A 27,840-nucleotide genomic window follows, 5' to 3' on the forward strand; every position below is an offset into this window, starting at 1 on the left:
ATTTAGCATTCAGATTACTCTGTCAAATTGATTGTACAATTTCAATTTTATGACTGCAATCTCAGTCAAAATAAGAAATAACTAAATTTCAGATGATGCAAAGAGAGTTGAGAGATGTGTTGTATGTCTAGAAAGCATTTATGTGGAAAGTAAAGAAAAAAATTTTTTTAATGGGGTTGTTAATGATATATTTGATTTGTTCGTATGTAAATTGTTATTTTAATGCTCTACAGCCATCTTTAATTTGATAATTCATTGTTTCCAGGCATAAAACAGGTTTGAAAGAACTTGAGTTCCTTCGTAAATTGAATGATGCTGATCCTGATGATAAGTTTCACTGTTTGCGTTTGCATCGGCATTTCTTCCATAAGAACCATTTGTGTATGGTATTTGAGTCTTTGAAGTAAGTAGTAACTCCAGTTTTCAAATCTCTTATATTATATGAGATGTGTAACTGTGTGAAATTATACAGTGAATGGTTGTTGAAGAATGAGTTGGAAGAGGAATATGTTCCATCGAATGCTTTGTGTTAATTTATGAGAAAACTCTTAAGTTAGGACAGCTACAGTATTGATAAATGCTATATATATGCACAATAAGCAAATTAGTGATGATGAATGAAAAACTGACAGGAATTCATCATCATCATCATCGTTTAACATCCGCTTTCCATGCTGGCATAGGTTGGACGATTTGATTGAGGACTGGCAAGCCAGAAGGCTGCACCAGGCTCCAATCTGATCTGGCAGTGTTTCTACAGCTGGATGCCCTTCCTAACGCCAACCACTCCAAGAGTGTAGTGGGTGCTTTTACATGACACCGGCACGAGGGCCAGTCACACGGTACTGGCAACAGCCATGCTCAAAAAGGTGTTTTCTACGTGCCACCTGCACAGGAGTCAGTCCAGTGGCACTGGCAATGACCATGGAAAATAAACTTGATAGACAAAAATGACTTGGGACAAACTGCCTGGAGTAAACTAATAATAATTACAAGTTAGATGATGTAATATTAAGGTATATAGTAAACTGTTGTGTTACAGTCACATCCATTGTGTATCAGGATGGAAATATTTGTTTTTAATGACAGTGAAAGTTTTTTGGTTTAATAAGAGTAGTTGGAGAGAGATTGGCTGGTGGTCTAAAGTAATGAATTTTATCTAAAAAAAAGTATCATTTTTCCATCAGCAGAAATGTCTATATTAGCTGTGGCAGGTGAACTATGGTTAATATTATGTCATTAAAATGTCCATGGCAGTGTGGTAAGAAGCTTGCTTCCCAACTACATAGTTTTGGGTTCAGATCCACTGTGTGGCACCTTGGGCAAGTGTCTTTTACTATAGTCTTGGGCTGATAAAATCCTTGTGAGTGGATTTAGTAGGCAGAAACTGAAAGAAGCCTGTCGTATGTATATCTATGTGTGTGTCTTTTTGTCTGTGTTTGTCTCTCCATCACCACCTAACAACTGGTGTTGGTGTATTTATGTCCCCATAACTTAGAGGTTTGGCAAAAGAGACTGATAGAATAAGTACTAGGCTTAAAAATTAAGTCCTGGGGTTGAATTGTTCAACTAAAACTCATTTAAATTGTAAGCTATTATTACAAGAAAAGAAAGAAATATGCCATGTGAAGTTTTTCTATTAGTTGATGAATTCTTTACACATTCTGTATGGATAGGTTTGCTGATATAGTTTATGCAACCACAATTGTTGTAATTTTCAATTTTCCATCCACATTTATTGTATATTTTCTTATTAATAACTTTTTTTTCTCATATAACTTATTTTATATAAATTTGTTATATCCCATTCAATATGTATTTTAATAGATTTTTTTTATCAACCATCTTATTTTACTTAGCATGAATTTAAGAGAAGTATTGAAGAAATACGGCAAAGACATTGGTTTACATATTAAAGCTGTCAGGTCATATTCCCAACAACTATTTCTAGCTCTCAAGCTTCTCAAGAGGTGCAGCATATTACATGCTGACATCAAACCAGATAACATTCTTGTGAGTATAATTTATGTATCTTTTGTTTTATCTTTACAACAGTCATCATCATCATTTAATGTTCGCTTTCCATGCTAGCATGGGTTGGACGATTTGACTGAGGACTGGTGAACCAGATGGTTGCACCAGGCTCCAATCTGATCTGGCAGAGTTTCTACAGCTGGATGCCCTTCCTAATGCCAATCACTCCGAGAGTGTAGTTATACACTATAGTCATGTGTAATTATACATTTCTTAGAACAGAAGTAGAATAATTTTCTCAGGGAAAAAAACTCCTCCAAAAAAGCAAAAATTAAAACAAATTACTTTATATACTGGCATACAGAAAAGAATTTAAACTTTAAAAAAAATCACCCCAAAACTAGGGGTCGTCTTATATACCCTGTGTAAAATTGACACCTAAGTGACGTCACTACAGTAGTGTTTACACCAGTCAGGTACATTTGATGTGTATTATAGTAGGTAATATACAATATCTGGCCACTTTTTGAGAAGAACTGGATAAATTTTAAGTAACCAAGACAGCAAAATTGTTGTATACAAAGTTTACTGATTGAAACATAGTTAAGATGCTATTGAAGCACAAGAAAAGCAGAGGCTTCAGGGGCCACTGGGGCAGTTACAGCTCACCCAACCCCTTTATCTATGAAGCTTGTACCTTTCAGCACTCAAGCTATTTTCCATGAAAACTTGGTGTAGTCTAAAAAACAAGTATAGCTCAAAACCTACTTTTTAAATTGGAATTCCTGGGGATCATCTTGTACACGTAATCGTTTTATATGCTGGTATATACAGTATATATTATTAAATTTTGTTCAGATCAATATATCAGAACCCTAGATGATAAATGAATAAAAGGAAAGTACAATGAATTACAGTAATACCAATAATTATCCTGTATCCACATTAAATCATGTCCTACTAAATAAATATGGCCATGTAGCTCTTCTGAATATTTGTATTTGGTGTTTCACTTGTATTCATCATACTGGATCTACTATCTTCATTGAAGTCACATTAAAAGATTAAACTTGTTGGAAATAAGCTTTATAGCAGTCCTTGCAGTGTCACTGGTGCTAAGCTGTATCAGCCTTTGCCTTTCCCCTTGGATAACAGTGGCATGGAGAGAGGAGGCTGGTATGCATGGGCAACTGCTGGTCTTCCATAAACAACCTTGCCTGGACTTGTGCTTGGAGGAGAACTTTCTATGTGCAATCCTATGGTCATTCATGACCGAATGGAGTTTTTACCTCTTTTTTTTTTTTTTGATCCCACTCACATTTATATGAAAAAAAGAAACATTTCAACAATAATGATAATGATGTATAATTTTGTTAATGCATTAATCTTTTTTTTTTTCTAGGTGAATGAAACTAAATTAGTTTTAAAGTTATGTGATTTTGGTTCAGCTTCCCATGTATCAGAAAATGATATTACACCTTATTTAGTTAGTCGATTTTACAGAGCTCCTGAAATTGGTATGTATTAAAATGAGTAATTGATATTGGATTGTTTTATTTCTTCATTTTCCATTTATTTATGATTAAACAGTTGACTAACTATGGCAACCGAGAGTGTTCCGAGTGAAAATGGGAAACTGCCTGTTCATCAACCCATTTCTGTTTCTTTACTTTGTAATCTCTTGATAGTGAAGATGTTGTAATCAGATGTAAAGCAGGCACAGGTGTAGCCTTGCAGTTAAGAAGTTTGCCTCCTACCATTTGGTCTTAGGTTCTGTCCTGCTATGTGGCATCTTGAGCAAGTGTCTTCTACTATAGCTTCAGGTTGAACAAAGTCTTGTGATTGTGGTTGGATTTGGTAGATGGAAACTGGAAGAAGCTTATCGTGTGTGTTTGTATGTACCCTTGTCTTGACATCACATGACGATTGCAAACAAGTACCACTTTTATATGGGTCAGGTTGTTCTTTTGTAGTCTTCCATGCAAAACAAATCTGTTGAGAAACTTATTCAACACAATGTAAAAGTGTTGTGTGTACACATAAACTTGATTATAGTGTTAGGTTTTTCTGTCAGAAAATATATTGAAGTCCTTACAAATTCTCAACTATTACAAGCAGTTATGAAATAATTATTATGAAATAAATAAATAATATATAAAATGCGATAATTTTGACTTATCTAATACCCATTTTCATATCAATAATAGGAAAGCTTAAAATATGATGATAATGAGGATGATTAAGAAACTTTTATAGTGTGCAGTTACTGTTTTCTTAAAGAGTGTATGCTTGTGAAAATGTATATTATCATTAATATAAAGCAGCATATTTGCAATTATAGCACCTAGTTTTTTTTCTTCTACATTCTGACAAAAATTTTGTTTCCAATTCATCCAGGTTCACTAAAATACCCACCAAGCATGTTCAACCTCACTCTATAAAAATTGCCTTTGTACTAATGTGAGACATTTTGAATGACAGATTCAGTAGAGCAATGAACAAAATGCTTTGTGGAATTTAGTTATATTCTGAGTTCAAATCCAGCAGGGAATGTTTTTTCATTGTTGCAAAGTTTGATAAATTAAAGCACCAGTCAAGTACTGGTGTCTGTTTGATTGACTCAACTCTCACCCAGCAAAATGCATAAGCCTTGTAACAGTAATTATAATTGCAGTATGATAAAGAACATGAAAAGTAACAAACATATACCAAGGCCTCAACTTCATACACAGTCCAAAAATAACTCTGCTTGCTTCAGTAGATATTCTGCACAAGATAACTTCAATTCAGTATATCTTGGTTTGTCATTGTGTTTGTGCATATATATATATTATCATCATCATTGTCATTTAACGTTCGTTTTCCATGCTGGCATGGGTTGGATGGTTTGACTGATGTCTGGCAAGCCAGAAGGCTGCACCAGGCTCCAATCCAATCTGGCAATGTTTCTACAGCTGGATGCCCTTCCTAACACCAACTCATGCTGGCACCGCATAAAAAGCACTCAGGCCAGCACCACTTCAAAGGCATTCATGCCAGTGCCATGTAAAAAGCACTTTTGCTGGCACCATGTTGATGCCACATAAAAAGCACCTATGTAAAGTGGTTGGCATTAGGAAGGGCATCCAACCATACAAACCTGTCCAACCCATGCCAGCATGGAAAACAGACATTTAATGATAATGAAAATATATATTATTTATTTATTTATGTGTTTCTGATATATGTAAGTGTGTGTGTGTATATTTAAAAAAATTTTATAAATGTGTTTCTGATTTTTCAGTTATTGGCATGGGCTATGAACATGCTATAGACATGTGGTCTGTTGGTTGCACTATCTTTGAACTGTATACGGGAAAAATTTTATTTCCTGGACAATCAAATAATGAAATGCTGAAATTTATGATGGATGTAAAAGGGAAAATGCCTAACCGTATGGTACGCAAAGGAATGTTTAAAGATCAACATTTTGATATAAATTACAATTTCTTGTATCATGAAGTTGACAAAGTAACTCATAGGGTAAGTACTATTTTATTTTGGGCTAACTTTTGAGCTTTTATTGAAAATCTAACTAAAAATATTCTTTAGGTTAGCTCTATAAAATTCAGCGCATACTAAGTTAATCTGAGATGGCTTTGTTTGAGAGCTATAGTTTGCTGAATTAGTTGAGAACCAGAAAAACATGCAAATAGCCTCTGGTAAAATTATTTTAAATGTAACTCTGTGTTCTTCTTCTAACTGTAATTGAAGCACTGTTACTGCTTCATACAAACATTCTCGGCTGCATCCCAAAATGGATCAGGTTGATCCACTAAGATTTACTAAGTCCACCTGATGTATTGCATTACTACTTCTTGTCATCCTCAACAAAAGCCTCACATTTAACATTTTCTCCAAAACTTCAGTCTCTTGGATTCTATTGCTGTTAATATTTTTGATTTAAATACCAATTTACTGAAATTTAAGATGATCTTTCAACTGCATCAATTTTCACCAATCTAGGAGATCCTACAAAAGTCATGAGTGTCATGTCCCTTTCCTCTGACTAAATCAGTGGTTCTTATAAAATTTTGCTGTTAAAATTTAAGTGCAATAAATTGGCTTATTTTCTACAATACACAAAAATACTTTCACAATTTTTTATACAATTCCTAATAATATTTAATTATATAAATATCATAGGATTTTGTTAAACATTGAATGGGTATGCAGATCCAGTAGAGTAAAATAGGAATCAAAGGGGTCCATAGGCAAAAAAGGGTTGAGAACCACTGAACTAAATAATGAAATAAAAGCTGATGAAATATTGTGGTTATATCCTGTAAGAACTTCATCCATTTTAGATGATAGAAACCTCTTTCTCTGGAATTAATAGTGCTAATTGTAGGGTCGTGTCAGACAATTGATTCCAATTATCACATCAGTGTGAAATTTTTCTTTTTTTTTTTTTCTTTAAAATATTGAATCAAGTCCTTTTAAGAATATAAATTTATTTTTTTTACAATCTAGATAAGTTTTCAACAGAAAATATGTAAACAGATTAAGTGAAAACAAATACAGCTAAAGAACCTGTTTGTCTGTAACAGGAATTGTTGCAACTAGTATTAAAACTTGTTTTTGAAATCAAACGAATTATCTGAAAATTGCAATCACCAAAATGTTAAGTTTATATACATTAATTTACATTTGATGGATATTTGTCCTCATCTTGTTTGTTGTTAACACAATGTTTCGGCTGATATACCCTCCAGCCTTCATCAGGTGTCTTGGGGAAATTTCAAACCTAGGTTCTCATTCCTAAGGTATTTTTTGATGTTATTATTATTATATGCCCACGGGCATATGGTGTAGTGGTTAAGAGCGCGGGCTACTAACCCCAAGATTCCAAGTTCGATTCCAGGCAGTGACCTGAATAATAATAATATCGAAAACTACCTTAGGAATGAGAACCCAGGTTCGAAATTTCCCCAAGACACCTGATGAAGGCTGGAGGGTATATCAGCCGAAATGTTGTGTTAACAACAAACAAGATGAAGACAAATATCCGTCAAATGTAAATAATGTACATAATTTCTCATCTCTTAAATATAGAATTGTATGTTAAATTTATGATTTTCTCAGAATATTTTGTAATTACTTAAAGATCTTACATGCTTCATACATTTTGTTTCAGGAAAAAATAACAGTGCATAGCAGCATCAGTCCAAGTAAGGATCTTCTTCAGGAGCTTGTGGGATACCAACGGTTACCAGAAGATCAGTTACGTAAAGTAACTCAACTAAAGGACTTATTAGAAAAAATATTGATGCTTGATCCCAGTAAACGTATCAGTATAAACCAGGCTCTTACTCATCCCTTTATTCAAGAAAAAATGTGAAGACAAGGGATTTCACTGATGGTTGACTCTTCACTGTTTCTCATTTTCTTTCCCTTTATCTTCATATTTAAAAATTCAAGACATTGTAAAAGAAAAATGCTAAAATAAAAAAGTTCTTTTCACTTGTATAAAAAAAAAAAATTAAACCTCCAAGTAGTATTTGCTCTAAAAATAGTTGAACTGAATTGTTAATATTGAGCAATGCAAATGTTCATTAAATTGAGGTAAATATGCCAAACCCTTTTCACATTGTTGTTCTCTTTTTTGCATTTCAAAAATCTTTTTGTCTCTTACTTTATCTCTCATAGAAATGTTTACAGTGAAACATATACTAGCTGAGCTATTCAAAAGTTCATATCTAGAAATTAAGACATCATATTTTATTCATGGTTTCTTTCTTTTGTTCTGATGTTCAATTTTTCCACACTGGCACAAAGTGGACAATAATTATTGAAACAATTTTCTATGAATGGATGCTCTTCTTGTCAGAATCCTTGTTCTACAATTGTCTTTATTCCACTGGTTTTCACATGTTGAAACTACCAAGCAGTGAGAACATATTGCTTACAGAAGATGTAAACAAACATCATAATTTTTGCTTCAAAAGTGATAATATGATGACATGGATACAAATGTGCATCTGTACACACACACACAATGGGTTTCCATACAATTTTTGTCCATATTTCACTCACAAGGCATTGGTCAACTCAAGGCTGTTGTAGAAGACACTTGCTCTTGGTGTCACACACTGAACTCAAAACAAAATTTTGCACCCACACAGCGCATACCTGTGCCTGTAATTATCATCATCCTTTTGCATCCACTTCCATGCTGGCATGGATTAGATGGGTTACTGCTGTTTTCCTAGATGGGTCAAAGAACTTTTAAGTTTTTTTTTAGAGTGGGGGGATGTCCTTTACAACCTATTCACAGGGTGAATTGGGTGCATTATATCATGGCACCAGCACTAAAGAGGATAGGAGTGAAAAAGTGATGAATAGCAAGAAGCCTGTTCTGTCCTGGCTCTGTTTCTCTCTTTTGACTCCTCAGTCCATAGCATAACACAATTGTAGCTCTACTCAATTGAAAAGGATTGTAGCCTTGCAGGCTACACAACAACTTCACTAGTGCTGGTTCCATGAAAAAAAAGGCACTCAACACTCACACACACAATATAAAGTGGTTGGCATTAGGAATGGCATCCAGTCATAGTATCCATGCTAAAGCAGATATTAAAGTGCGATGCAATTTTTGGGCCCATCAGATTCTGTTAAATTGTCCAACTCATGCCAGCATAGAACCTAGATGTTAAAATGATAGGCTTTCTTAACATTAACCATTTGACAGAAATATGTTTGACAAATAGCTGGCTTCCTAGTTAAACTAATTCATAAGTACAATTGTTTTCTAATAAGAGTAGAGTAAAACCAATAAATTGCTGCTAACTTACTGCTGGTAATTATTTTATCAACTCTTGTAAGAATTAAATACAAAGTTAACGCTAAAAACATTTGATCCCACAAACAGGAGACACCAAACTAGATGTGAAAAAATTTCTCTAGTGATCTGTTCTATTTAGATTTTTAATAAAGATTTCCTGTATGAGAAATTTTAAACTGAAATATATGTACCTTTCCTAAGGCTTTAAGCAATGTGAAAGAAGTGCACTTGATTTGAGTAATGTAATAAGTTTTTACCTTTTACTTGTTTTGGTCATTGGAGTACAACCATGCTGGGGTACTGCCTTGAAGGTTTTAATTCACACAAATTTATCTCAATACTTATCTAAGCCTGGTAATAAAATGTTTTAATATATTTGCTGATATGACTTGATAGTGCACAGTCTTGTACCAAGTTCTTAACAAATTTGAGGGGAAAAAAAAAAGAGAAAATTTATGAATACATAAATATAATTTATTCAAACACTATGAAAATTTTCTTGAATTAATTACTATATCAGCAGGGCGCTGAGGAGGTGGGGGTCGGCGAAACATACGGTACCACATCCATGCAGTTATAGCACTTAATGTGTACCTGTGGGCAAAAAAAAATATATTAGTAAACAATTTTTAAATGCAAACACTTAACATGCATTAAAATTATATCATCATCATTCTCATTTTATTTCATTTTTGTATGATAATATTCAGGAGGCTGTTGTCTTTAGGTTTACATTATCAGAAATAACTATAAACCCCTATGTGTTTTGTTTTGCTTTCCTTTTGATCTCCAGTACTTTTCAATATCTAAGATACTGCATCAAAAGTTGCTTTTAGGAGATAACCTATCCTAATTTTAATTTCTGTCTTGGCCAGCCAGCCAGTTATTAGAGTGTCTGTAGAGTTGCTACAACTAGTTTAAATATATATGTGTATGTGTGTGTGTTTCAGCAGATCATTGCTATGTAAGAAATCATAAAGCATCACAGTTTGTACACAAGCATTTTGTTTTTCTCTCTGACAGAAAGTTTTTGTTATCAACAGAAGTACTAGCTCCCTGAACTTTCTCCAGTTCCTTATTACTCAAGCTATTATACTTCTAGGGTACCTTCCATTGCTAATTAGGTTACCTAGATAATGAAAGCTATTAACGATTCATAGGAGTCCTTCCAAGCATTTGAAAGAATCTATTTCCTGTGTGCTCTTAATGTTTATTGTCCCTATGTATCTGTCACACTTTCTAACTGGGATCCAACTGTACCAACAGTTCGGTATCTGTATGGAATTACCCCCGACTCCTTTTTCTCCATATCAAGCAGGGCCATTTCCTTGAAGGTAAAAGGGTCCTTTCTACTTACTAATACCCTACACTTTGCTAAGTTTACTTTGAGGCTTCTCAATTCTAGGTTTTGTTTCCATTTACACATTTACACACACAATATATATTGGCATCATCATTTTAACCTTGACTTTTCCCTGATCACATGAATTAAATGGAATTTGTTGTGGTGGATTTTCTATGGCTGGATGTCTTTCCTGTCACCAACCCTCACCTGTTTCCAAGTAAGGTGATATTTCCAGATATGCTTTTATGGAAGATTAGAAAGGAAGTGCATTACTTGCATGACGATGACATTTGCTTACAACCACCATGCATGTCAAGGCAAAGAATCAGTAACACACATATAGATGGGCTTCTTTCAGTTTCCATCTCCCAAATTCACTCAAGGTTTTGGTTGTTCTGGGGCTATAGTAAAAGACACTTGCACAAGGTGTCACACAGTGGGGCTGAACCCCCAAACCACACCATGTGATTGGGAAGCAAACATCTTTCCTCCCACACACACACATACATATATCGTTTTGTTTTTCAGTGCAAAAATCAGCGCAGTGGTAGCAGTGTGTATAGTCTATTGTATCTGGTGTAGTTACTTTGATTACAAATCCATACTAGAACATTTCATAGGAGAATGTTACAAGTCTCTTACAAGGATCATCGTACAAATGAATGGGTGTAACAACAACTAGGTAAAAGATGACAACTGAACATTGTGAAAAAACAAAAGCTCATCTATTATAGTCATATTTGAACAAGGAATTCTGGAAAACATTACCAAGGAAGGAAGAATAGAGGGTAGTAGATCAAGAGGCAGGCAAAGAACGCAATGGATGGACAATATCATAAGCTGGTTGGACAAGAGTGGCAATGCAGCTGGAGGACTTGTGCTTAATCCAGAAGACTTTTGTTTATAGTGCCATCTATGCACTGCAGGCATACAATACATGATGACAATGACAACAAGCATTTCTTACAGCCATCTTCATAACAACACAACCAGTGCTGTTAATTTCTAACCTTAATACCACAAACACACTAACTTGACATTAGATTTCCTTCTTTTTGTAATATAAACTATAAGAAAAATAACAAATTTACTGTCCCATATGTTTAACGGAAGTGGATCATGTCAATACTCAAACTCACCATGTAAATATGTAAGTCAGGTGTTCATTTCTGAGAGTAACTTTTGTTTGTCCACCAAGTGGGCCACCAGGCACTGTGCTGTCTGTTGGCAAAAATAATGAAAAGGCATATTTCAAATGAAATGGTAATTAATTACAATGTGTGAATGAATGATAAGCGTATTAATAACCAGAATTTTTACCAACATTGTAATGTAATTACATGAAATAAAGTTGGAAAAATGAAAGAAAAAGAAGACATTGTTGCTTTTGTTTACAGGAATAATCTATAATCTACTGAGTCAACAAATAGCCTGTGTGGTCACTCAACCTATAAGAACCAGTAATCAATCTCTTTGGAAGCCTATAAGCAATTATACCGTTATTCACAAAGTGCAATAAAAAATAGAAGTACTACTGCTTGCCGTGTATCTTAGACCTTAGAATTATATCGTCTTTTAATTTTCAGATGTTAACAAAAGATGATTGTGGTGGTCTACCTGATAACATTGATGGATTGTTAAATCATAATTTACCATTTTTCATGGGTATCAAAGCATTTTTCTTTTAACCCTTTAGCATTCAGATTACTCTGTCAAATGTAATGCTTATTTATTCATTGTTTTCAAGTAATCATGCATTATCTTGTAGCTTCAAGATTTCAATGATGAGATTGCTTATCTTTAGAAAGACATTGTAGGGTAGGTGTGAGAGGTTGGATCTGACCAGTTTGAATGCAAAACAGGTAGAATATTTGGGCTGGATATAACCAGTTTAGATGCTAAAGAGTTGAACACTCTTCTGATAATTGTTACCATCATGAAAATACTTACGAATATCTGCATCAATGAAGACTGGTGAGCTTCCGCAAGCCTCTGCCATAGACTCTATATCACGTAACATCCAGTAACCATGTGTTTTAGGATCATTACTTGGGGTCATCATTCTTGGCTACAAGAACATAAAAAAAAGAGAAAAATAATATAAGTCAACCTAGTTTTTAATCTTCAGGGAAAGGGCAGACAGACATTATTATGCGGTTAATATGTACAATCATGATTATGGTTAAAAAGTTTTCTTTGCAATCATATGCTTCTAGATTCAATTCCATTGCACAGTACCCTAGAACAGTGTCTTCTACCAAAAGCCATGGGTTGGTCAATGTCTTGTAATTGAGATTCAATAGGCAGGAACTATATAGAAGCCATATATGTGTATATCTTTAAGTAAACCAATAAACTGGTGCTTGCAAACAAAAATTCCTTCAGCAAGCTGGCAGAATTGTTAGCATGGCAAGCGAAATGCTTAGCAGCATTTTATCTGTCTTTGTATTCTGAGTTCAAATTCCGCCAGGGCCGAGATAATTCATGAGCCTCCTACCCTGAAATTGCTGGCCTTGTGCCAAAATTTGGAATTTAATATTTTCAATACCCTAATAACACAGACAATTCCTTATCATTTTTACCATCAAGAACCAGTAATCAATCCCTTTGGAAACCGATAACTAATTATACTGTTATTCACGGAGTGCAATGAAAATTACAAAAACCACTGCTTGTCATGTATCTTAGATTTTAAACCTAATTAAAAAATAATTATTGCTTTCTAGCATGGATCTCAAACACTAACATAGCTAGAGGTGTGCCGCCTGGGGTAGCCTTTCAGTTTGCTGCCCCCGGATGCCACAAAAATCACACATTGCCTACAGCAGATCCAAAAGTAGTGCCCCTTTACAAGTACTGCCTGGGGCAAGGTGACTATTTTGAAGTAAATGATGTTAAATCTTAGGTAAATAAGTTATTTTTTATTAAACACAACTAGTCTATGCCAGTGGGTGTAACCAGCCCATTTATGAATACCTCTCATTCATTGGACAATAAACTTTGCTTGTGAAGATCTATTGAGGCAAATGAAATCAAAATCGGTGACGTGGCCGATGATAGTACCACCTGATTGGCACTCGTGCCAGTGGAACGTTATTGCTACCACTTAGACCAGACAGTTTGAAGTCTACATCGGTTCATCCATTTAATACAAACTACTTATATAATTTCAGTAGCTGTTTTTTCCAGTTTTAACAGAAGCAATGCGTGGACCATGTGGGCAGTCATATGTACCCCAGGAAAGGGGGTCTTCTGCTCCCAGGGGCCCCATTACTCATTATGTGAAAAATTTTAGGAGTCTAAAACCATCTCTGGAACACAAGTAATGTGTTCCCAGTTTGGAGAAAATCAGTTGCAAACTTCAGAAGTTCTGTGGGTTTACACACACACATCCTCAGTTTTATATCTATAAAGAGGTAGAGAAATTAACATTAGTATGTCATCAAGAGTAATGTCCCTTTAACCAATGAAGCTACCAAGTTACATGATCATTTGTATTGTTTACCCAGGAAAGAGGGTTTTCTGCCCCCAGGGGCAGAATTTCCAGTATCTAAAACCATCTCTGGAACATAAGTAATGTATGTCCCCAGTCTCGAGAAAATCAGTTGCAAACTTCATAAGTTTTACAGGTTTACACACACACACACACATCCATCCCCAGTTTTATATATATTATGACATATTTCAACATACAAACAAGTTTTACTTACAGGGTCAGTGCGACGTACTACACCAACTATTTCTACCTCATCTTCGATCTGAAATGAATTAATTTTATTACAAGATAATGTCATGTAACATTAAACAAGAAATGAGGTAGTTGTTTAAGCTCAGGTCAACATTCATTAATGTGTTATGAAAATAACGAATAAACAATTCAGCAATGATTGGATAACAAGTGAGGAAATAATTTTATATTGCTATGAAATAAAAATTTTATAACTGATACAGAACCAAAATAGAAACCAATTTTCCATGTATGCTGTGTGCACATGCACAAATTTTACAACTGGTGCACAAAGAGAAAGAATATGGGCACCCAGGGTTTTCAAGATGAAAAATGTATTTTTTAATTGAAAGAATTCATCATGTAATTTCATAATAAAATCTTTAAGATAAAGTGCATTTGCTTAGGTGATCAATATGATATTGAAATAATGGCTATTTGTATGAATGAGCACATACTTCACAAAAAAAACCCCAAAATTCGCACCAACAAATTTCTATACACACACACACACACACAGCAAAAAGTTAGAGGGAACAATGGTGGAAAATTTTTTAAAGCTGTACATATAACACTTGCTGGTAACCCAATCAATAAGCCCAGCATTAACATCAGCTCAATGTGGCAACCTTTTCTCAATGATTAATTTAAATACACTAAAATTGTAACTTTAATTGTACATGCATCACGGACTAGTGAATAAGAGCAAGTGGTATTACCCTTATTTCTAAAAATAAAGCTTCCTAGTACTGGTATTTATGTACACATTCAGAAATAAGACACATTGAAAGATTAATGATCAAAACTTAAAGTACATGATAATATATTTTTAATCACTAAGATCAGGCTAATCATCTGAAAAATTATAATCTTATTAGCTTGTCTTAGACATTTAGATATTTATTAAGTTTTGCTTTTACCAACAGTAAAATTTAAATGCAGGCTTGAACAACAACAAGGTGATTTATAGTTTAAAAAATGACATAACAGAACAAATTAGATGGAAATATTAAGATTGCTTGTTATCATTAAGTTTGTCTTTTGAAAATCTTGTTTGAAATATCAGACAAACTATCAGAATATTTAAAAAAAGACTCAACTATTTGATCCAAGAAGCAATCAATACATCAGTTTTATCCTTTCCACTCAACAGAATACCTAATTCCATATAACCCTCACATTCATCAGTTATAAAAGCAAGATAACAGTTTATTTTAACCTTTTAGTATTCAGATTTGAATTAATTACGCATTATGTCATAGCTTTGAGATTTCAATGATGTGATTATTTATTTTCAGAATGACATTGTAGGGTAGGTATGAGAGACCAGATCTGGCCAGTTTCAACATAAAACAGCAAGAAAATATTGCCTGGATATGGTTGATTTAAATGCTAAAGGGTTAAACTCCCTTGATATTTATGGAATGAGACGACTGGGTGCAATTGTTTGGATGCTGACAATTTGGCATGATTGACTGGACATTGAACCTGTTTTGGTGGTGGCTATTTTTGGCACTGGAGACAAACACAAGCTCACACCCACATGCATAAATATACATACACTGACAGAGAGTGGGAGATAGAGAGACATTACAATTTAATTCTATTCAACCCAATTAACATAAACACCTCCCTTCTCCTCACATACACGAAATGGAGAGAGAGAGGTGTTTGTAAAAAGAGGGGGTCACACCATACATCTTGATGTTTCTCTCTGATTTTTCTGCTCACAGTGACAAAATCTCAATCCCTTCTCAGTTCTACTTTGTCCAAGATGTACAGGAATTCCGTGTGAGAAATTCACCCTTTTCTACATTTCATCTATATTTCACCAACCATTATGTACTCTTTACTTGTTTCAGTCATTTGACTGCGGCCATGCTGGAGCACCGCCTTTAGTCGAGCAAATCGACCCCAGGACTTATTCTTTGAAAGTCTAGTACTTATTCTATCGGTCTCTTTTTACCAAACCGCTAAGTTACGGGGACGTAAACACACCAGCATCGGTTGTCAAGCGATGGTGGGGGGACACAGACACACAAACACACATACATACATATATATATATACATATATACGATGGGCTTCTTTCAGTTTCCGTCTACCAAATCCACTCACAAGGCTTTGGTCGGCCTGAGGATATAGTAGGTGCCAGGCAGTGGAACTGAACCCAGAACCATGTGGTTGGTAAACAAGCTACTTACCACACAGCCACTCCTGCGCCTATGTACATAAAGTGAAGCAGAAAGTTAAATGAAGTTTAGTAGTTGTGATTGTAAAATAGTTGTCAACTAGAAGAAAAGCAAAATTTTCCCAGTGCCAAATGGTTCTGGGTACAAAATGTCTGAAGTCAAATAAGTCAGTTTTGAATCACTAATGCCAAATAGGTAGGACCAAAACAGCTGTGTCAAAGTGTCTCCTATCTTGATATTTAACAACTCCTATTTTTTAACAAGGAATTTTGTATTGACTTTTCCAATAATCATTGAAAATTTCACTAAATTTACACATTACCTGCCCTTTTGGTCTGGTTGCAGGAGATTTCTTTTTCATAGGTATCCAGCCTCTATTCACCATAATAATCATACTGAAAAAAAAAATTGACAGTAAAAACAAACTAAAATATATATAAATGTAAGATAGGAACGTAAAGTAACAGCTGTTGAATTAATTTCCTTGCATATTAACTCATAATCAAAAGGAATTTTTTTTCTTTACGGAAATAAACTGTATTTTCATGCTTGACATCAACTCTGAAAAAGTCAACAATATCGTGATGGCACCTGTGCCCAGCGTCGCCTTTCTGGCACTTGTGCCCGTGGCATGTGTAAGGACTTTTGAGCGAGATCGTTGCCAGTGCCGCTGGACTGGCTCTTGTGCAGGTGGCACGTAAAATACACCATTTCGAGCGTGGCCGTTGCCAGTACCGCCTGACTGGCCTTCGTGCTGGTGGCACATAAAAGCACCCACTACACTCTCGGAGTGGTTGGCGTTAGGAAGGGCATCCAGCTGTAGAAACTCTGCCAAATCAGATTGGAGCCTGGTGTAGCCATCTGGTTTCACCAGTCCTCAGTCAAATCGTCCAACCCATGCTAGCATGGAAAGCGGACGTTAAACGATGATGATGATGATGACACCTAATTTTGATACATCATTGTGAGCAAAGAAGTCCTTATGAAGTTGCTTAAACAGCTAGAAAAAAAAAAAAAAATCAAAATTACCCAACTCAGCCATACTGTTTTAAAAAACAAGGCCACATTGGATAATGTAGTCTATGACTACAAGCATGACAGGAAGGTCGTGGCTAAAACACCTTGGATCACATGCCATTTAATAGTGGTTGACACAGACTAAACAACAAGAACATCCTTACTGTATTTTTTTATGTATTCAAAACTAATTTGATTTGACTCAATCACAGGTTCTGCTATACACATACATTAATGATGTCTTCTCTTCCCCAGGTAAAGATGAAGCCCAAGAATTCTATTATAAATAGTAGAGAAAACATTATTAATCATATTGTATCTTTTTCATGAACAATAGCATCCTCATCATCGTTTAACGTCCATTTTCCATGCTGGCATGGGTTGGACGGTTTGACTGAGATCTGGAGAGCCAGCAGCTGCACCAGACTCCAATCTGATCTGGCAATGTTTCTACAACTGGATGCCCTTCCTAATGCCAACCACTCCGAGAGTGTAATGGGTGCTTTTTATGTGCCACCAGCACAAGAGCCAGTCAGGTGGGCTTGGCATCAATCACGCTTGGATAGTGCTTTTTACATGCCACTGGCATGGGGCCAATCAAGAGGTACTGGCATCATCCACGTTTGGTTGGTAATTTTTATGTGCCACCGGCACAAGAGCCAGTTAGTGGGTACTGGCATCTGCCATGTTTGGATGTGGTTTTTTATGTGCCACTAGCATGGGAGCCAGTCAGGTGGATCTCACACTGACAGCATTCGGATGGTGCTTTTTTACATGCCACCAGCATGGGAGCCAGTCAGCGGGCACTGGCCACAGCTACGATATTGGTTTTACTTGACTCAACAGGTCTTCTCAAGCATGTCATATTGCACAACGCATCAGGGGTACTCTTAACTGGGCTGGACATGCATGGCTGCAATCTCACTTTAGTTGCCGGGTCTTCTCGATCACAGCATATCTCCAAAGGTCTCGGTCTCCTGTCACTGCCTATGTGCAGCCTAATGTTCGAAGATCATGCTTCACCACCTCATCCCCTGTCTTCCTGGGCCTACCTCTTCCACAGGTTCCTTTCATAGTTAGGGAGTGATACTTCCTCACACAGCTGTCCTCATCCATATGTAACACATGACCATACCAGCACAGACACCTCTCTTGCACACCACACTTGATGCTTCTTATGCCTAACTTTTCTCTCAGGGCACTTATACTCTGTTGTGTACACACACTGACATTACACATCCAGTGGATCATACTAGCTTCATTTCTTTCAAGCCTACACATGTCCTTAGCAGTCATGGCCCATGTTTCACTGTTGTGTAGCATGGCAGTTCACACACATGCATCATACAGTCTACCTTTCATCCTGAATGAGAGGCCCTTAGTTCCTAGCAGAGGTAGGAACTCCCTGAACTTTGCCCAGGCTATTCTTATACTAGCCACTACACAAGGCTTCAATGAAATTTTTGCTGTTTACTATTATAAGACATATACTGATTTGTCCAGGGGCCTATAATGCTACTAAGGAAACTCTGCTTTAACTACACAAAAAGTTATATGCATGGACAATACTTAATATAGGAATATTGTAATAAAAAATAAGTTCAAATTCTATATTTATGAGATGAGGAATTTGAAGGGCATCCAGCTGTAGAAACTCTGCCAAATTAGATTGGAGCCTGGTGTAGCCATCCGGTTGCACCAGTCCTCAGTCAAATCGTCCAACCCATGCTAGCATGGAAAGCGGACGTTAAACGATGATGATGATGATGATGATTGTTTATATTAGTCAGACTTGATTGTTGCAGAGATGAATACAATATGGGAGCAAATAATTAAGAAAGAAAAGCACAAATTGCCACAGTAGATTACATAGACATTAGGTTTATAAGTCTCAAAAATTCACTCTGTCACTGCCTACAGGCATAGCATAGTAGATAAAGATGTTGGTTAATGCAATGCAGTCACCTAGAGGTTCTGAGTTCAATCCCAGGCAAGGCACTATGGTAGTTCATGAAATGCAGAGAACATTAACCCCTGTGGATCAAATAAAGGATTAGGGTTGAAATTCTGATATAATACAAGACATCTGAAGAAAGCTGGAGTGCACAACAACTGAAACATACTGAAAGCAAAAATCAAGATGAGGACACCATTCTGACTAATATGAACAGTATACATAATAACAAAATGTGTACTAATTAAAAGAACATTTTTAACTCATTTTCTGTGTTATAAAATTGACTTCAAGTAACTGCAACCAAGGAGTGTTTCACAATGTCTGGCATACATTGTGAGACATATCTAATTCATGGTTATATGTAGCACTTGTGCTGGTGCCCTGTTAAAAGCACCTAGAACACACTATGGAGTGGTTGGTGTTAAGAAAAGAAAAAACCATGCCAGAACAGACAATGGAGTCAGGTGCAGCCCCTGAACTTACCAGCTCCAGTAAAACTGCCCAATCCATGCCAGCATGGAAAATAGACATTAAATGATGATGATGATGAGTATTGACACCAAAATTGCAAAAATTTTCACAAGTCCATCATTTAGAAACCGAGAGAATCTTCTGAATTTAACACAATATAAAACAGATTTATGCTTTTTATGTCAGTAGTAGCATTCTAGAGAGTTGTAGATGTATTCTGGCAGTTGGGGACTGTGTGGGCAGGAGCTTGCAGTGACATCAGGCTGTGCCTCTAGTATGTTCAGGTGATCTTAAGTAGTTTTGCTTCAAAAGCAAACAAAATCCCTTTCAGATAATGAAGCAAAGTGAATAACTTACTCTCTGTCTGACAGTTTGAATGGAGTTATGATGTTCATGCCAACTTTTTTAGAAGCATCATGAGTCAATAGTTTATGATCAGAATCCTCAATAAAGTTGGAGCGAGGTGCTATTGCAAATTCATCTTTGTGTATGAATCTTCCTTTCACTCTGATTCTGCAGTATTCAAGATCTTCAAGTTCTTCAAGACTAAAAGGAAAAAAAAAAATATATTATTACAATGAAGTAACAAAGTGAAAAGTTAAGAGACAATAAGTGGAAAACTTGGAAAACTAACAATTTTTAAAGTGGTGAACTGGCAGAATCATTAGCATGCCAGGCAAAATGCTTAGCGACATTTCATCCACCTTCACATTCTGAGTTCAAATTCTGCCAAGGTCAACTTTGCTTTTCATCCTTTTGGGGTCAATAAAGTAAGTACCAGTCAAGCACTGGGGTTGATAAAAATCGACTAACCCACTCCACTGAACTTGCTGGCCTTGTGCCAAACTTTGAAACTAATATTATTAACATGCCTCAAAGAAACGAGCTGGCAGAAGCATTAGAATATTGGATAAAATGCCTAGCAGTATTTCTACTAACTTGTTACATTCTGAGTTCAAATTCTGCTAGGGTCAATCTTGCCTTTCATCCCTCCATGGTTGATAAAATGAAGTACCATTCAAGTAATAGGATCAATGGTAATGATTAATGCCCTCCCCTCAGAATTGCTGGCTTTGGCCAAAAATATGTGAAACCATTATCATTCTGTGCTTTTATAGAACACTTTCTCACATTGATACATATTGATATTACCTCAAGTATCATCACTCTCTTCCTCCTTTCAATCATTAGTATATCTGTAACACAAGCTCCATTTATCTGCTTTGATTTTGTTATTTATTCTGTATTTTTTATGTAGTAGAAGCCAAGAAGCCAGGGTGGTGGATAACCAGCTGAGAGGTTAGTAGTTTGTATCCAGTCACCAGCACTGTGGTGTGTCCATAGACAGGGTAAATGGCCAACATAGTACAGAGTAGGAACAACTCTAGCACTGTTATTGTTCTAGTCATTATGTAACCCTGGTCACACCCTAGTCAAGCAGACTTATGCCATATATATAGTTAGTTGGACAGCTGCAATGTGATATCTAACAATCCAGAGCTTATGCATAGTAGAGGACCATATAGGTATAGACATGGCTTTGTAGTTGAGAAGTTTGCTTTGAGAAAATATGGTGATGATAAGGAAATGACAACTTCTACATGTGCAGCATCTTGGGAAGGTGTCTTATACTAATAACTGCCTTGTGAGTGAATTTGGTAGATGGAAAGTGTGAGGAAGCTTACTGAAAATGTATGTATGTATGTGTGTGTATAGGTGTATGTGTGTCTTTGTGTTTGAAAACCAATGCTGGTTTCTCTATACCCCAGTAACTTAGCTGTTTAGTAAAAAGAGACCAAGAGGATATGTAGTTCATCCACAATAATCCATAAAGAGCATAGGGCCGGTTTCCTGGTTTCTTTAGTGTACATATATATATATCCCTCTGTGGACGCGATACTGGTCCATCACAAGATTACTTATTTTTACCAACTGAGTGGACTGGAGCAATATAAAATGAAGTGTTTTGCTCAAGAACAATATTACAACCATTAGACCAACACCCTAACCACTAAGCCATGCACCTCCACAACAGAATGCATACCAGACTTAAAATAAGTACTGGTGTCAATTTGTTTGACTAAACCCTTCAAGAAGGTAACCCATCATGGCCACAGTCCAATGACAAACAAATAAAAGAGTAAAAGGAAGAATATAGCAATTTGTCATGTGAGCATACTGCATTTATCATGTGAGCATACTGGTAGCTAGAATGACACATGAAGGGTATTTTGTTGATTCTGCAGCTATCCTAAATTGCGTGAGGTTTGGAGTGAGTGGGGGTGTAGTTGGGCGTAGTTGTCTGATCCAAGTTGGGAATAGAATGTAGAGGTAAGATGTATATTTCTAAAACAAGTGTTTCTAGAATATTTTAGTATACATTTATGAGGGCAATGGCCAGAACCATCACCCATCAAAGCACATGTTTCTGATTAAAGGCTACATATAATGGCTAGTGTGCAAGAGCTATTACTTGTTTAAATCATCTTGTAGTAGAGTAATTCATTATCAAGTGGATATCTTATGAAACTGCAATGGTCAAATTAAAAAAAACAAATTGCATCCAAAACCATTTTTCTTGCTTACTCCTACCTTGTATACTCTCAACACCCAACTCTCAAAAGAGAGGGCTACACTTTTCCACCATCAGCTTTTTTGTAGTACGCACGCACTTATCATTTAACTTCATGATGCACATCTAATCAGCCATATCAACTCATTCTTCCTTATTCCCAGTTACAAAATGAGTGAAAATGAAATGTGAAGCATAAGAGCTCCCTTACTTTTCAGGTAGAGGAATAGGGTCTGCCATAGTGCGATCCTCAAGCATCTTAATTAAATTAAGTTTCCATTCGCGACGACGAATTTGCCATGTCCCAAGGCCAAAAGTTGTTATGGGGATTATCTGGAAAAATAAAGAAGTATAAAACAATACAACTGTAATTGTTTGGATTATTTACTCTATTTTTAGTGGTATATATGACTGGCTTGATGCTGAATAGTTGTGAAAACTTAGGCAATAAATACAGCAACTAAAAACAAATTATGCTGTGTAACACAATTTTTGTCCTTGAATAGCAACTGTTATTTCCAATTTGCTTACTCCTGGAAAGTATGAAAAGCAGTTATTTCCTTCAAACTTTTCTTTTGTTTAATTTATTCAAACCCCAAAGAATCCTTCTCAACACATGGCGACGATGCTCCCCAACAGCTCCTACTCATGATCAGAGATGCACATACTGTCAGCCACTAAGGGACATGCTCAACTGGTTATGGTCAAGCAACTGACAAGCAAATCTTTGGTATTGATCAGAATATTTGTTATGATGATATTTCTGCTTCAGCAATTCAATACTGAATCTGTCTGAAATGTAATGGAAAATTGGCCAGTTTCAAAACATTGGTGTCCAGGTCACAAAAGCAAAGTTTGAAGGGAACAGTAGTCATTTCCTTTGATTTCTAGATAGAAGCAAGTAGGAAATAACACTTACTGACCAAAGTCAAAAAAAAATGTTACACAATGTTGAAACAACATTGTACATTGGATGCACCATGTTAACTCCATACAGCTACAATATGAACATATACTGTGAATGAGTGGTATATGTTAGGTTGCAAGAATGCTATGGATTGTAACCATGCTTGAGACAAATGAAGGAACTCCAGGAAAAGGCTTTGAGTTAATAGCTAAGCAGAGTTGATTGGTATTTTCTGGGTGTGTGTGTGTAGAGAGAGAGAGAGCCTAGTCTTTGAAATGCAGTTTCAGTAATGTTATTTATATGAGTGAGGTTGTTATAAAATATAATCAGGGACTGGGAGGTCCAGTTTTTGCAGCAACTTTGTAAGTCATGCATTTGGAGAAAGGGTATGATATAACTGTTCCCATCATATACACAATGTGTGTGACTTACTGCTGATGAAAGAAACTAGGCCATGATGTCCTGCAAGCTTTTCTTTGATAGTATATCAGTTTATCAGAGGTAACATAGGTCCCAGATGATCTTAAGCTTAATCCTGACAGTTTGGTGAAGTGGAGAATCTAGACTTAACTGTATTGTGCAAATGAACAATGAGAAGGCCCCCATGAATTTCAAACCAGACCCTATGATTTTAAGGTCTGAAAATTAATCCATTCAACTATTTTACTGCTATAATAGAATACAAAATAAAAAGTTCTTACCAAGAGTACATATCCTGAAGGACCTGATTTCTTTTTGGATACATATGGTTTGAGGCGAGGAACTTGTGAAGAAAACTGCTTCAGTGATAAACTCTTCAGAACAGAACATCTTTTGGGCTAAATAATAAATAAAGTTTTTTTTTAAGGAGATGTACAAAAACAATTGCAGCGTGGAACGTGTTTATAAGCCATTTAAAAACACAAAAACCGTTAGATTCACTTCAACATTTAAATTTAATTTGTCAAAATATTTTCATCGCTTTGAAATTACAACCTGTTCACTGACAAAATTCCGTGCTGCATCTTGGAATTTTGTCAGTGAACAGGTCACAGTTTCAAAGCACAGAATTTTGTCAGTGAACAGGTAGCGGTTTCAAAGTGACAAAGATATTTTGACAAATTGAATTTAAATGTTGAAGTGAATCTAATGGTTTTTGTGAGTTTTTTTCAATAAATAAAGTGTTAAGTGTTAAAATATTTTGATAAAAGGTTCATATAAACAGAAGCACACATGTGTGTGTGTGTGTGTGTGTGTGTGTGTGTGTGTGTGTATGTTCTACAGGTTTGGCAATGCAAACAGGAAAAATAGAACTCAAAACACAAGTGCATATATATATGTATGTATATATATATATATATATATATATATATATATATATATATATATATATATAGATACACTCTCTGAGTGGTTGGCGTTAGGAAGGGCATCCAGCTGTAGAAACACTGCCAAATCAGATTGGAGCCTGGTGTAGCCATCTGGTTTCAGCAGTCCTCAGTCAAATCGTCCAACCCATGCTAGCATGGAAAGCGGACGTTAAACGATGATGATGATGATGGGAAGGATGATTTGCTGTATGAATATAAGGTTCTGAGGTCACCATTGTGGCTGTTTGTTGATACCACCACCTTAACGTTGTCCGCTGATTATTAGTTTAACAAAAGTTGTTGTCACGTCGGGTTGACTCCATGATTATTGGTTGAAGATGACAATGTTGGCGATGGTAGTTGTTGATAGCAGTGTGTCTGTATTCTTTCAACAGTTGTGCAGTGATAGACAATAACAACTTGACCTTGTTCAGTAGTAAAGCTTTATTCACAACAGTGTGGGTTGAGTACAATGTTAATGTTTTATAAAGTTTTGTATAGAGATGAGTAGTGTTCATGTGAGATGTCTATAATGTGGAGGCGGTAAATGAATGAATGTGTGAAGACATTAGTTGTGCTTTGTGTATATAGAAAGAGACTTGATGGAAGCGTTTCTAGAAAGCATGAGATAACGGCATTGAATTTGGTCTATACAGCCGGCGCATGTGGAAGAAGGATGTTCTTGTGTGAGAGAGGCCAGTGTTAATGCGATAGAGCAAAACTGCATGCTGGAAGTCCTTTAGAAAAGTGAGAAAAGAAACTCAATTAAAGCTGGCAGCAGCTACATTATGTAAGTGACAATCGGACGTAGTAGAGAGCGCCTTTTAGAGGGAGCTTGCTTATTCAGCCAATCACAGACTGAATAGAGCTGTAAACATACAGTGCTGTTTGAGTCTACCTGAGATCCAAAATGCATCTTTTAAGCTATGCTAGGACAGGCATGCTACACACACACATATATATATATATAGTTTTATTCTATATACACACGAGTATACATATATATAAAAATATACATATTCTATCTATCAGCTCTTGTTTAACCCAGACAAGCCCTAAAATCAAAGGGATTCCATCCTTGACCATTTTGCCTTTTTTTAAACACATTATCCCGTGTCCATTTTTTAAAAACAGTAGAGTGTGTAGTGTTTGCAGGGAGATTTGACTATTATTTCTAACAGATTGACTACGTAAATGCTCCTTCATTGGCTTTTATTTATAGGTTGTTTATCTTCAGGCTGTCTCTGAATGAAGCAGACCCTTAAGAAAAACCTTTTGCAGCTACAACGATTCATTTTTTTTTTATCAATTCAAACTACTCCATTCAATGCTTCCTCATATTTTAAAGAGGAAAGGGTGATTTAGTTACAATTCCTGGCAAGTACGAAAACCACAGTGTCCTTCCTTACTGGTGGTAAACAGTGGCACTCAAAACTTCCTGACTAAACCATAGTTGTAACAAATGAGGAAATGCACGAACTAATTATTTTTTTATTCTTATACTTAGGTCAAAATCTAGTATTTTATAACACACAAACTAATGGTATGCGTAATTTAATAACACATTTATTCCTAGCTGTTCCTTTTTGGTTTATAGTAATTAATGATCTCAGTTGGAAAGAAAATTGAAAAACATCAAGGCTTTAGTAAAAGTATTTATGATATTGCATAATCTCGCCATTCGCCGTTATCCAGTTGTTAGTGCTTTTATCTATATAGGAAACAACTTGTTGATAATATTCTTATTTCTTTGTACGTATTTTATTGTCATAAAACCCAGATCCTTAAAGATAACGACAAAATGCCAGCAATATTTAATTAATTACGACCCTTTACGCTTTGAAATGAAATGCAGCTGAGGTCAACTTCACATTTCATTCTTCTAGGGTTGATAAAATAAAATATCTTGTACTAGAGCGATTTAACATTCCTAAAAGCGCAGCCTAGGCATGAATTGAATTATAATAAAAGAACATGTTTTTCAGAGATTAATTCTCCCGTCAGTGGTTTATCTAAAAAGCAGTCGACGTTTGAAGGTTAACGAATTCACTCTTTACATAACATAGAAGGAACAACTTCTGGCGATAATATCTTTCTGTAAATGCAACCGCATTTCATTAGTGAGTTCATAACAAAATATATGATATTTATTGAACTAAAATATATTTTTTAGAAGTAAAACTTTCTGTATGGAAACTATTAGATTATAGGACAGTACTTAAAGATACTTTTTATGTAAGTGAAAAGTCCTTAATTCGTAATTAAACTTTAAAAAAACATTTGAAAAAACGTAACGAATAGGAAAATATATTCATGTTTTTCGTTAAAAGAACTTTTGTTTACCTGTTGACTTAATAATCGTAAACAAGCATTCCACACCATGACGGAGTACGACGTTCAAGCACAAAATATTACAGCGGTGCTATAAAAAGTTATGTCCCTTACAGAGAAAAGGTCTACTCTCTTGACTCTGGTCCACGTTAATAACTTCGGGAAAAGTTTGTGTTACAGATTCCTGTTTCACTATCTTATGTCTGTTAATGCTCCATGCCTGTGTATTACTTGTTGAGTTTGGAGGGTAAAGTATTGTCTATAATCTTTGTAGGCTCCCTCAAGACCAGTAGGTTTGATGCCATTAATGTTCCTTTTAGACTATTGCAGGCCAAATCCTGCCGGAAAGACGAGTAGGGAGAAAAGTATAGAGCACCGATGTTCTAGGGAGAAGAGGACTTGGCATAATGGCTAGTGCAGGTCCGAGGAGGTTGGTACATCATGAGTGATGAGAGGTGGAAAGATGAGTTGATTGGGGTTACGAGATCAAACTAGTTTTGATGATTAGTAACAATAGAGGTAATCTTCAAGTTTAGGGGGATAAAAAAATAAATAAAAATATTCAAGGGAAATAACTGAATGACTTACCAGTATTATCCGTTTTCTTCTAGCTGTTTATAAATAAATCACACCCTAACCCTAACGTCAATCAAATCACGTGTGTGATTTATTTATAAACAGAGATGTACGGAGAATACTGGTCAGACGTTCAGTTACTTCCCTTGAATATTTTTATTTATTTTTTTTATCCCCCTAAACTTGAAGATTACCACAATAGAACTGACAGAGAAGAGATGGTACGCTTGTAGGCCAGAGGCTGGAATACGTTCGTAAGTGATTAACTATCAGTTAGTTGAGTGGCCTTTCTCTGTATGCGTAGCATCAACACTGCCCCATATGTAGGAACAGTAGGGGGCAAGGGGCTGAAATATATATATTTTAGAATATTTGTGAAGTATCTTATCGAAGGGCACAATATCCACATTAGCATTCAAAGTTATGATCAGTTTTTTTGCGTATTTATTTCCGTTAGTTACTTCTAGAGAGAGTGGGTAAGAGAAAGAAAATCAGTAGTTGACTGCCGTTTGGATATTAATGGAAGGTGGAAAAGTCAACAATTTATATCGACCCCTTACGTTACACCATCTTATTTAGAGCTCAATGTGTATCTCCTT

At 35.7% G+C, this 27,840-nt stretch overlaps 2 protein-coding genes across 2 annotated transcripts in view; one reads left to right on the forward strand and one right to left on the reverse strand.

The window, feature by feature from the left end:
- The window catches only part of LOC106867656 (uncharacterized), a 35,518-nt gene extending 27,921 nt beyond the window's left edge, over window positions 1–7,597 (forward strand). The window contains exons 10-14 of the mRNA XM_014912587.3: window positions 266–403; window positions 1,860–2,013; window positions 3,377–3,491; window positions 5,258–5,496; window positions 7,151–7,597. Of these exons, the coding sequence (XP_014768073.1) occupies window positions 266–403; window positions 1,860–2,013; window positions 3,377–3,491; window positions 5,258–5,496; window positions 7,151–7,354 (850 nt within the window). The 3' untranslated portion in view covers window positions 7,355–7,597. The remainder of the gene's footprint in view (window positions 1–265; window positions 404–1,859; window positions 2,014–3,376; window positions 3,492–5,257; window positions 5,497–7,150) is intronic.
- A 1,652-nt stretch (window positions 7,598–9,249) lies between these two features.
- Window positions 9,250–26,836, reverse strand: LOC106867658 (surfeit locus protein 1). Its single transcript, XM_014912591.3, has 9 exons — window positions 26,678–26,836; window positions 23,687–23,803; window positions 22,290–22,411; window positions 19,864–20,052; window positions 16,384–16,456; window positions 13,853–13,900; window positions 12,093–12,210; window positions 11,282–11,363; window positions 9,250–9,391 (listed from the first exon to the last, which is right to left on the reverse strand). The coding sequence occupies exons 1-9, from the start codon at window positions 26,714–26,716 to the stop codon at window positions 9,283–9,285; spliced, it is 897 nt and encodes a 298-aa protein (XP_014768077.1). The 5' UTR covers window positions 26,717–26,836; the 3' UTR covers window positions 9,250–9,282.
- Window positions 26,837–27,840: the final 1,004 nt, after the last annotated feature.

This window comes from Octopus bimaculoides, chromosome 1 (assembly GCF_046866305.1).
Source record: "Octopus bimaculoides isolate indiv1 chromosome 1, ASM4686630v1, whole genome shotgun sequence".
Classification (NCBI taxonomy): Eukaryota; Metazoa; Mollusca; class Cephalopoda; order Octopoda; family Octopodidae; genus Octopus; species Octopus bimaculoides.

Bases quoted from the DNA above. Each gene is read 5' to 3' on its own strand.
- LOC106867658 (XM_014912591.3), bottom strand. From the start codon at position 26,716: ATGGTGTGGAATGCTTGTTTACGATTATTAAGTCAACAG. The intron at 12,211-13,852 runs GTAAGTAAAACT...ATGTTCTTGTAG, and splicing joins TAGTACGTCGCACTGACCCT to CCAAGAATGATGACCCCAAG. The intron at 11,364-12,092 runs GTAAGTATTTTC...TTTTGCCAACAG, and splicing joins CTTCATTGATGCAGATATTC to ACAGCACAGTGCCTGGTGGC.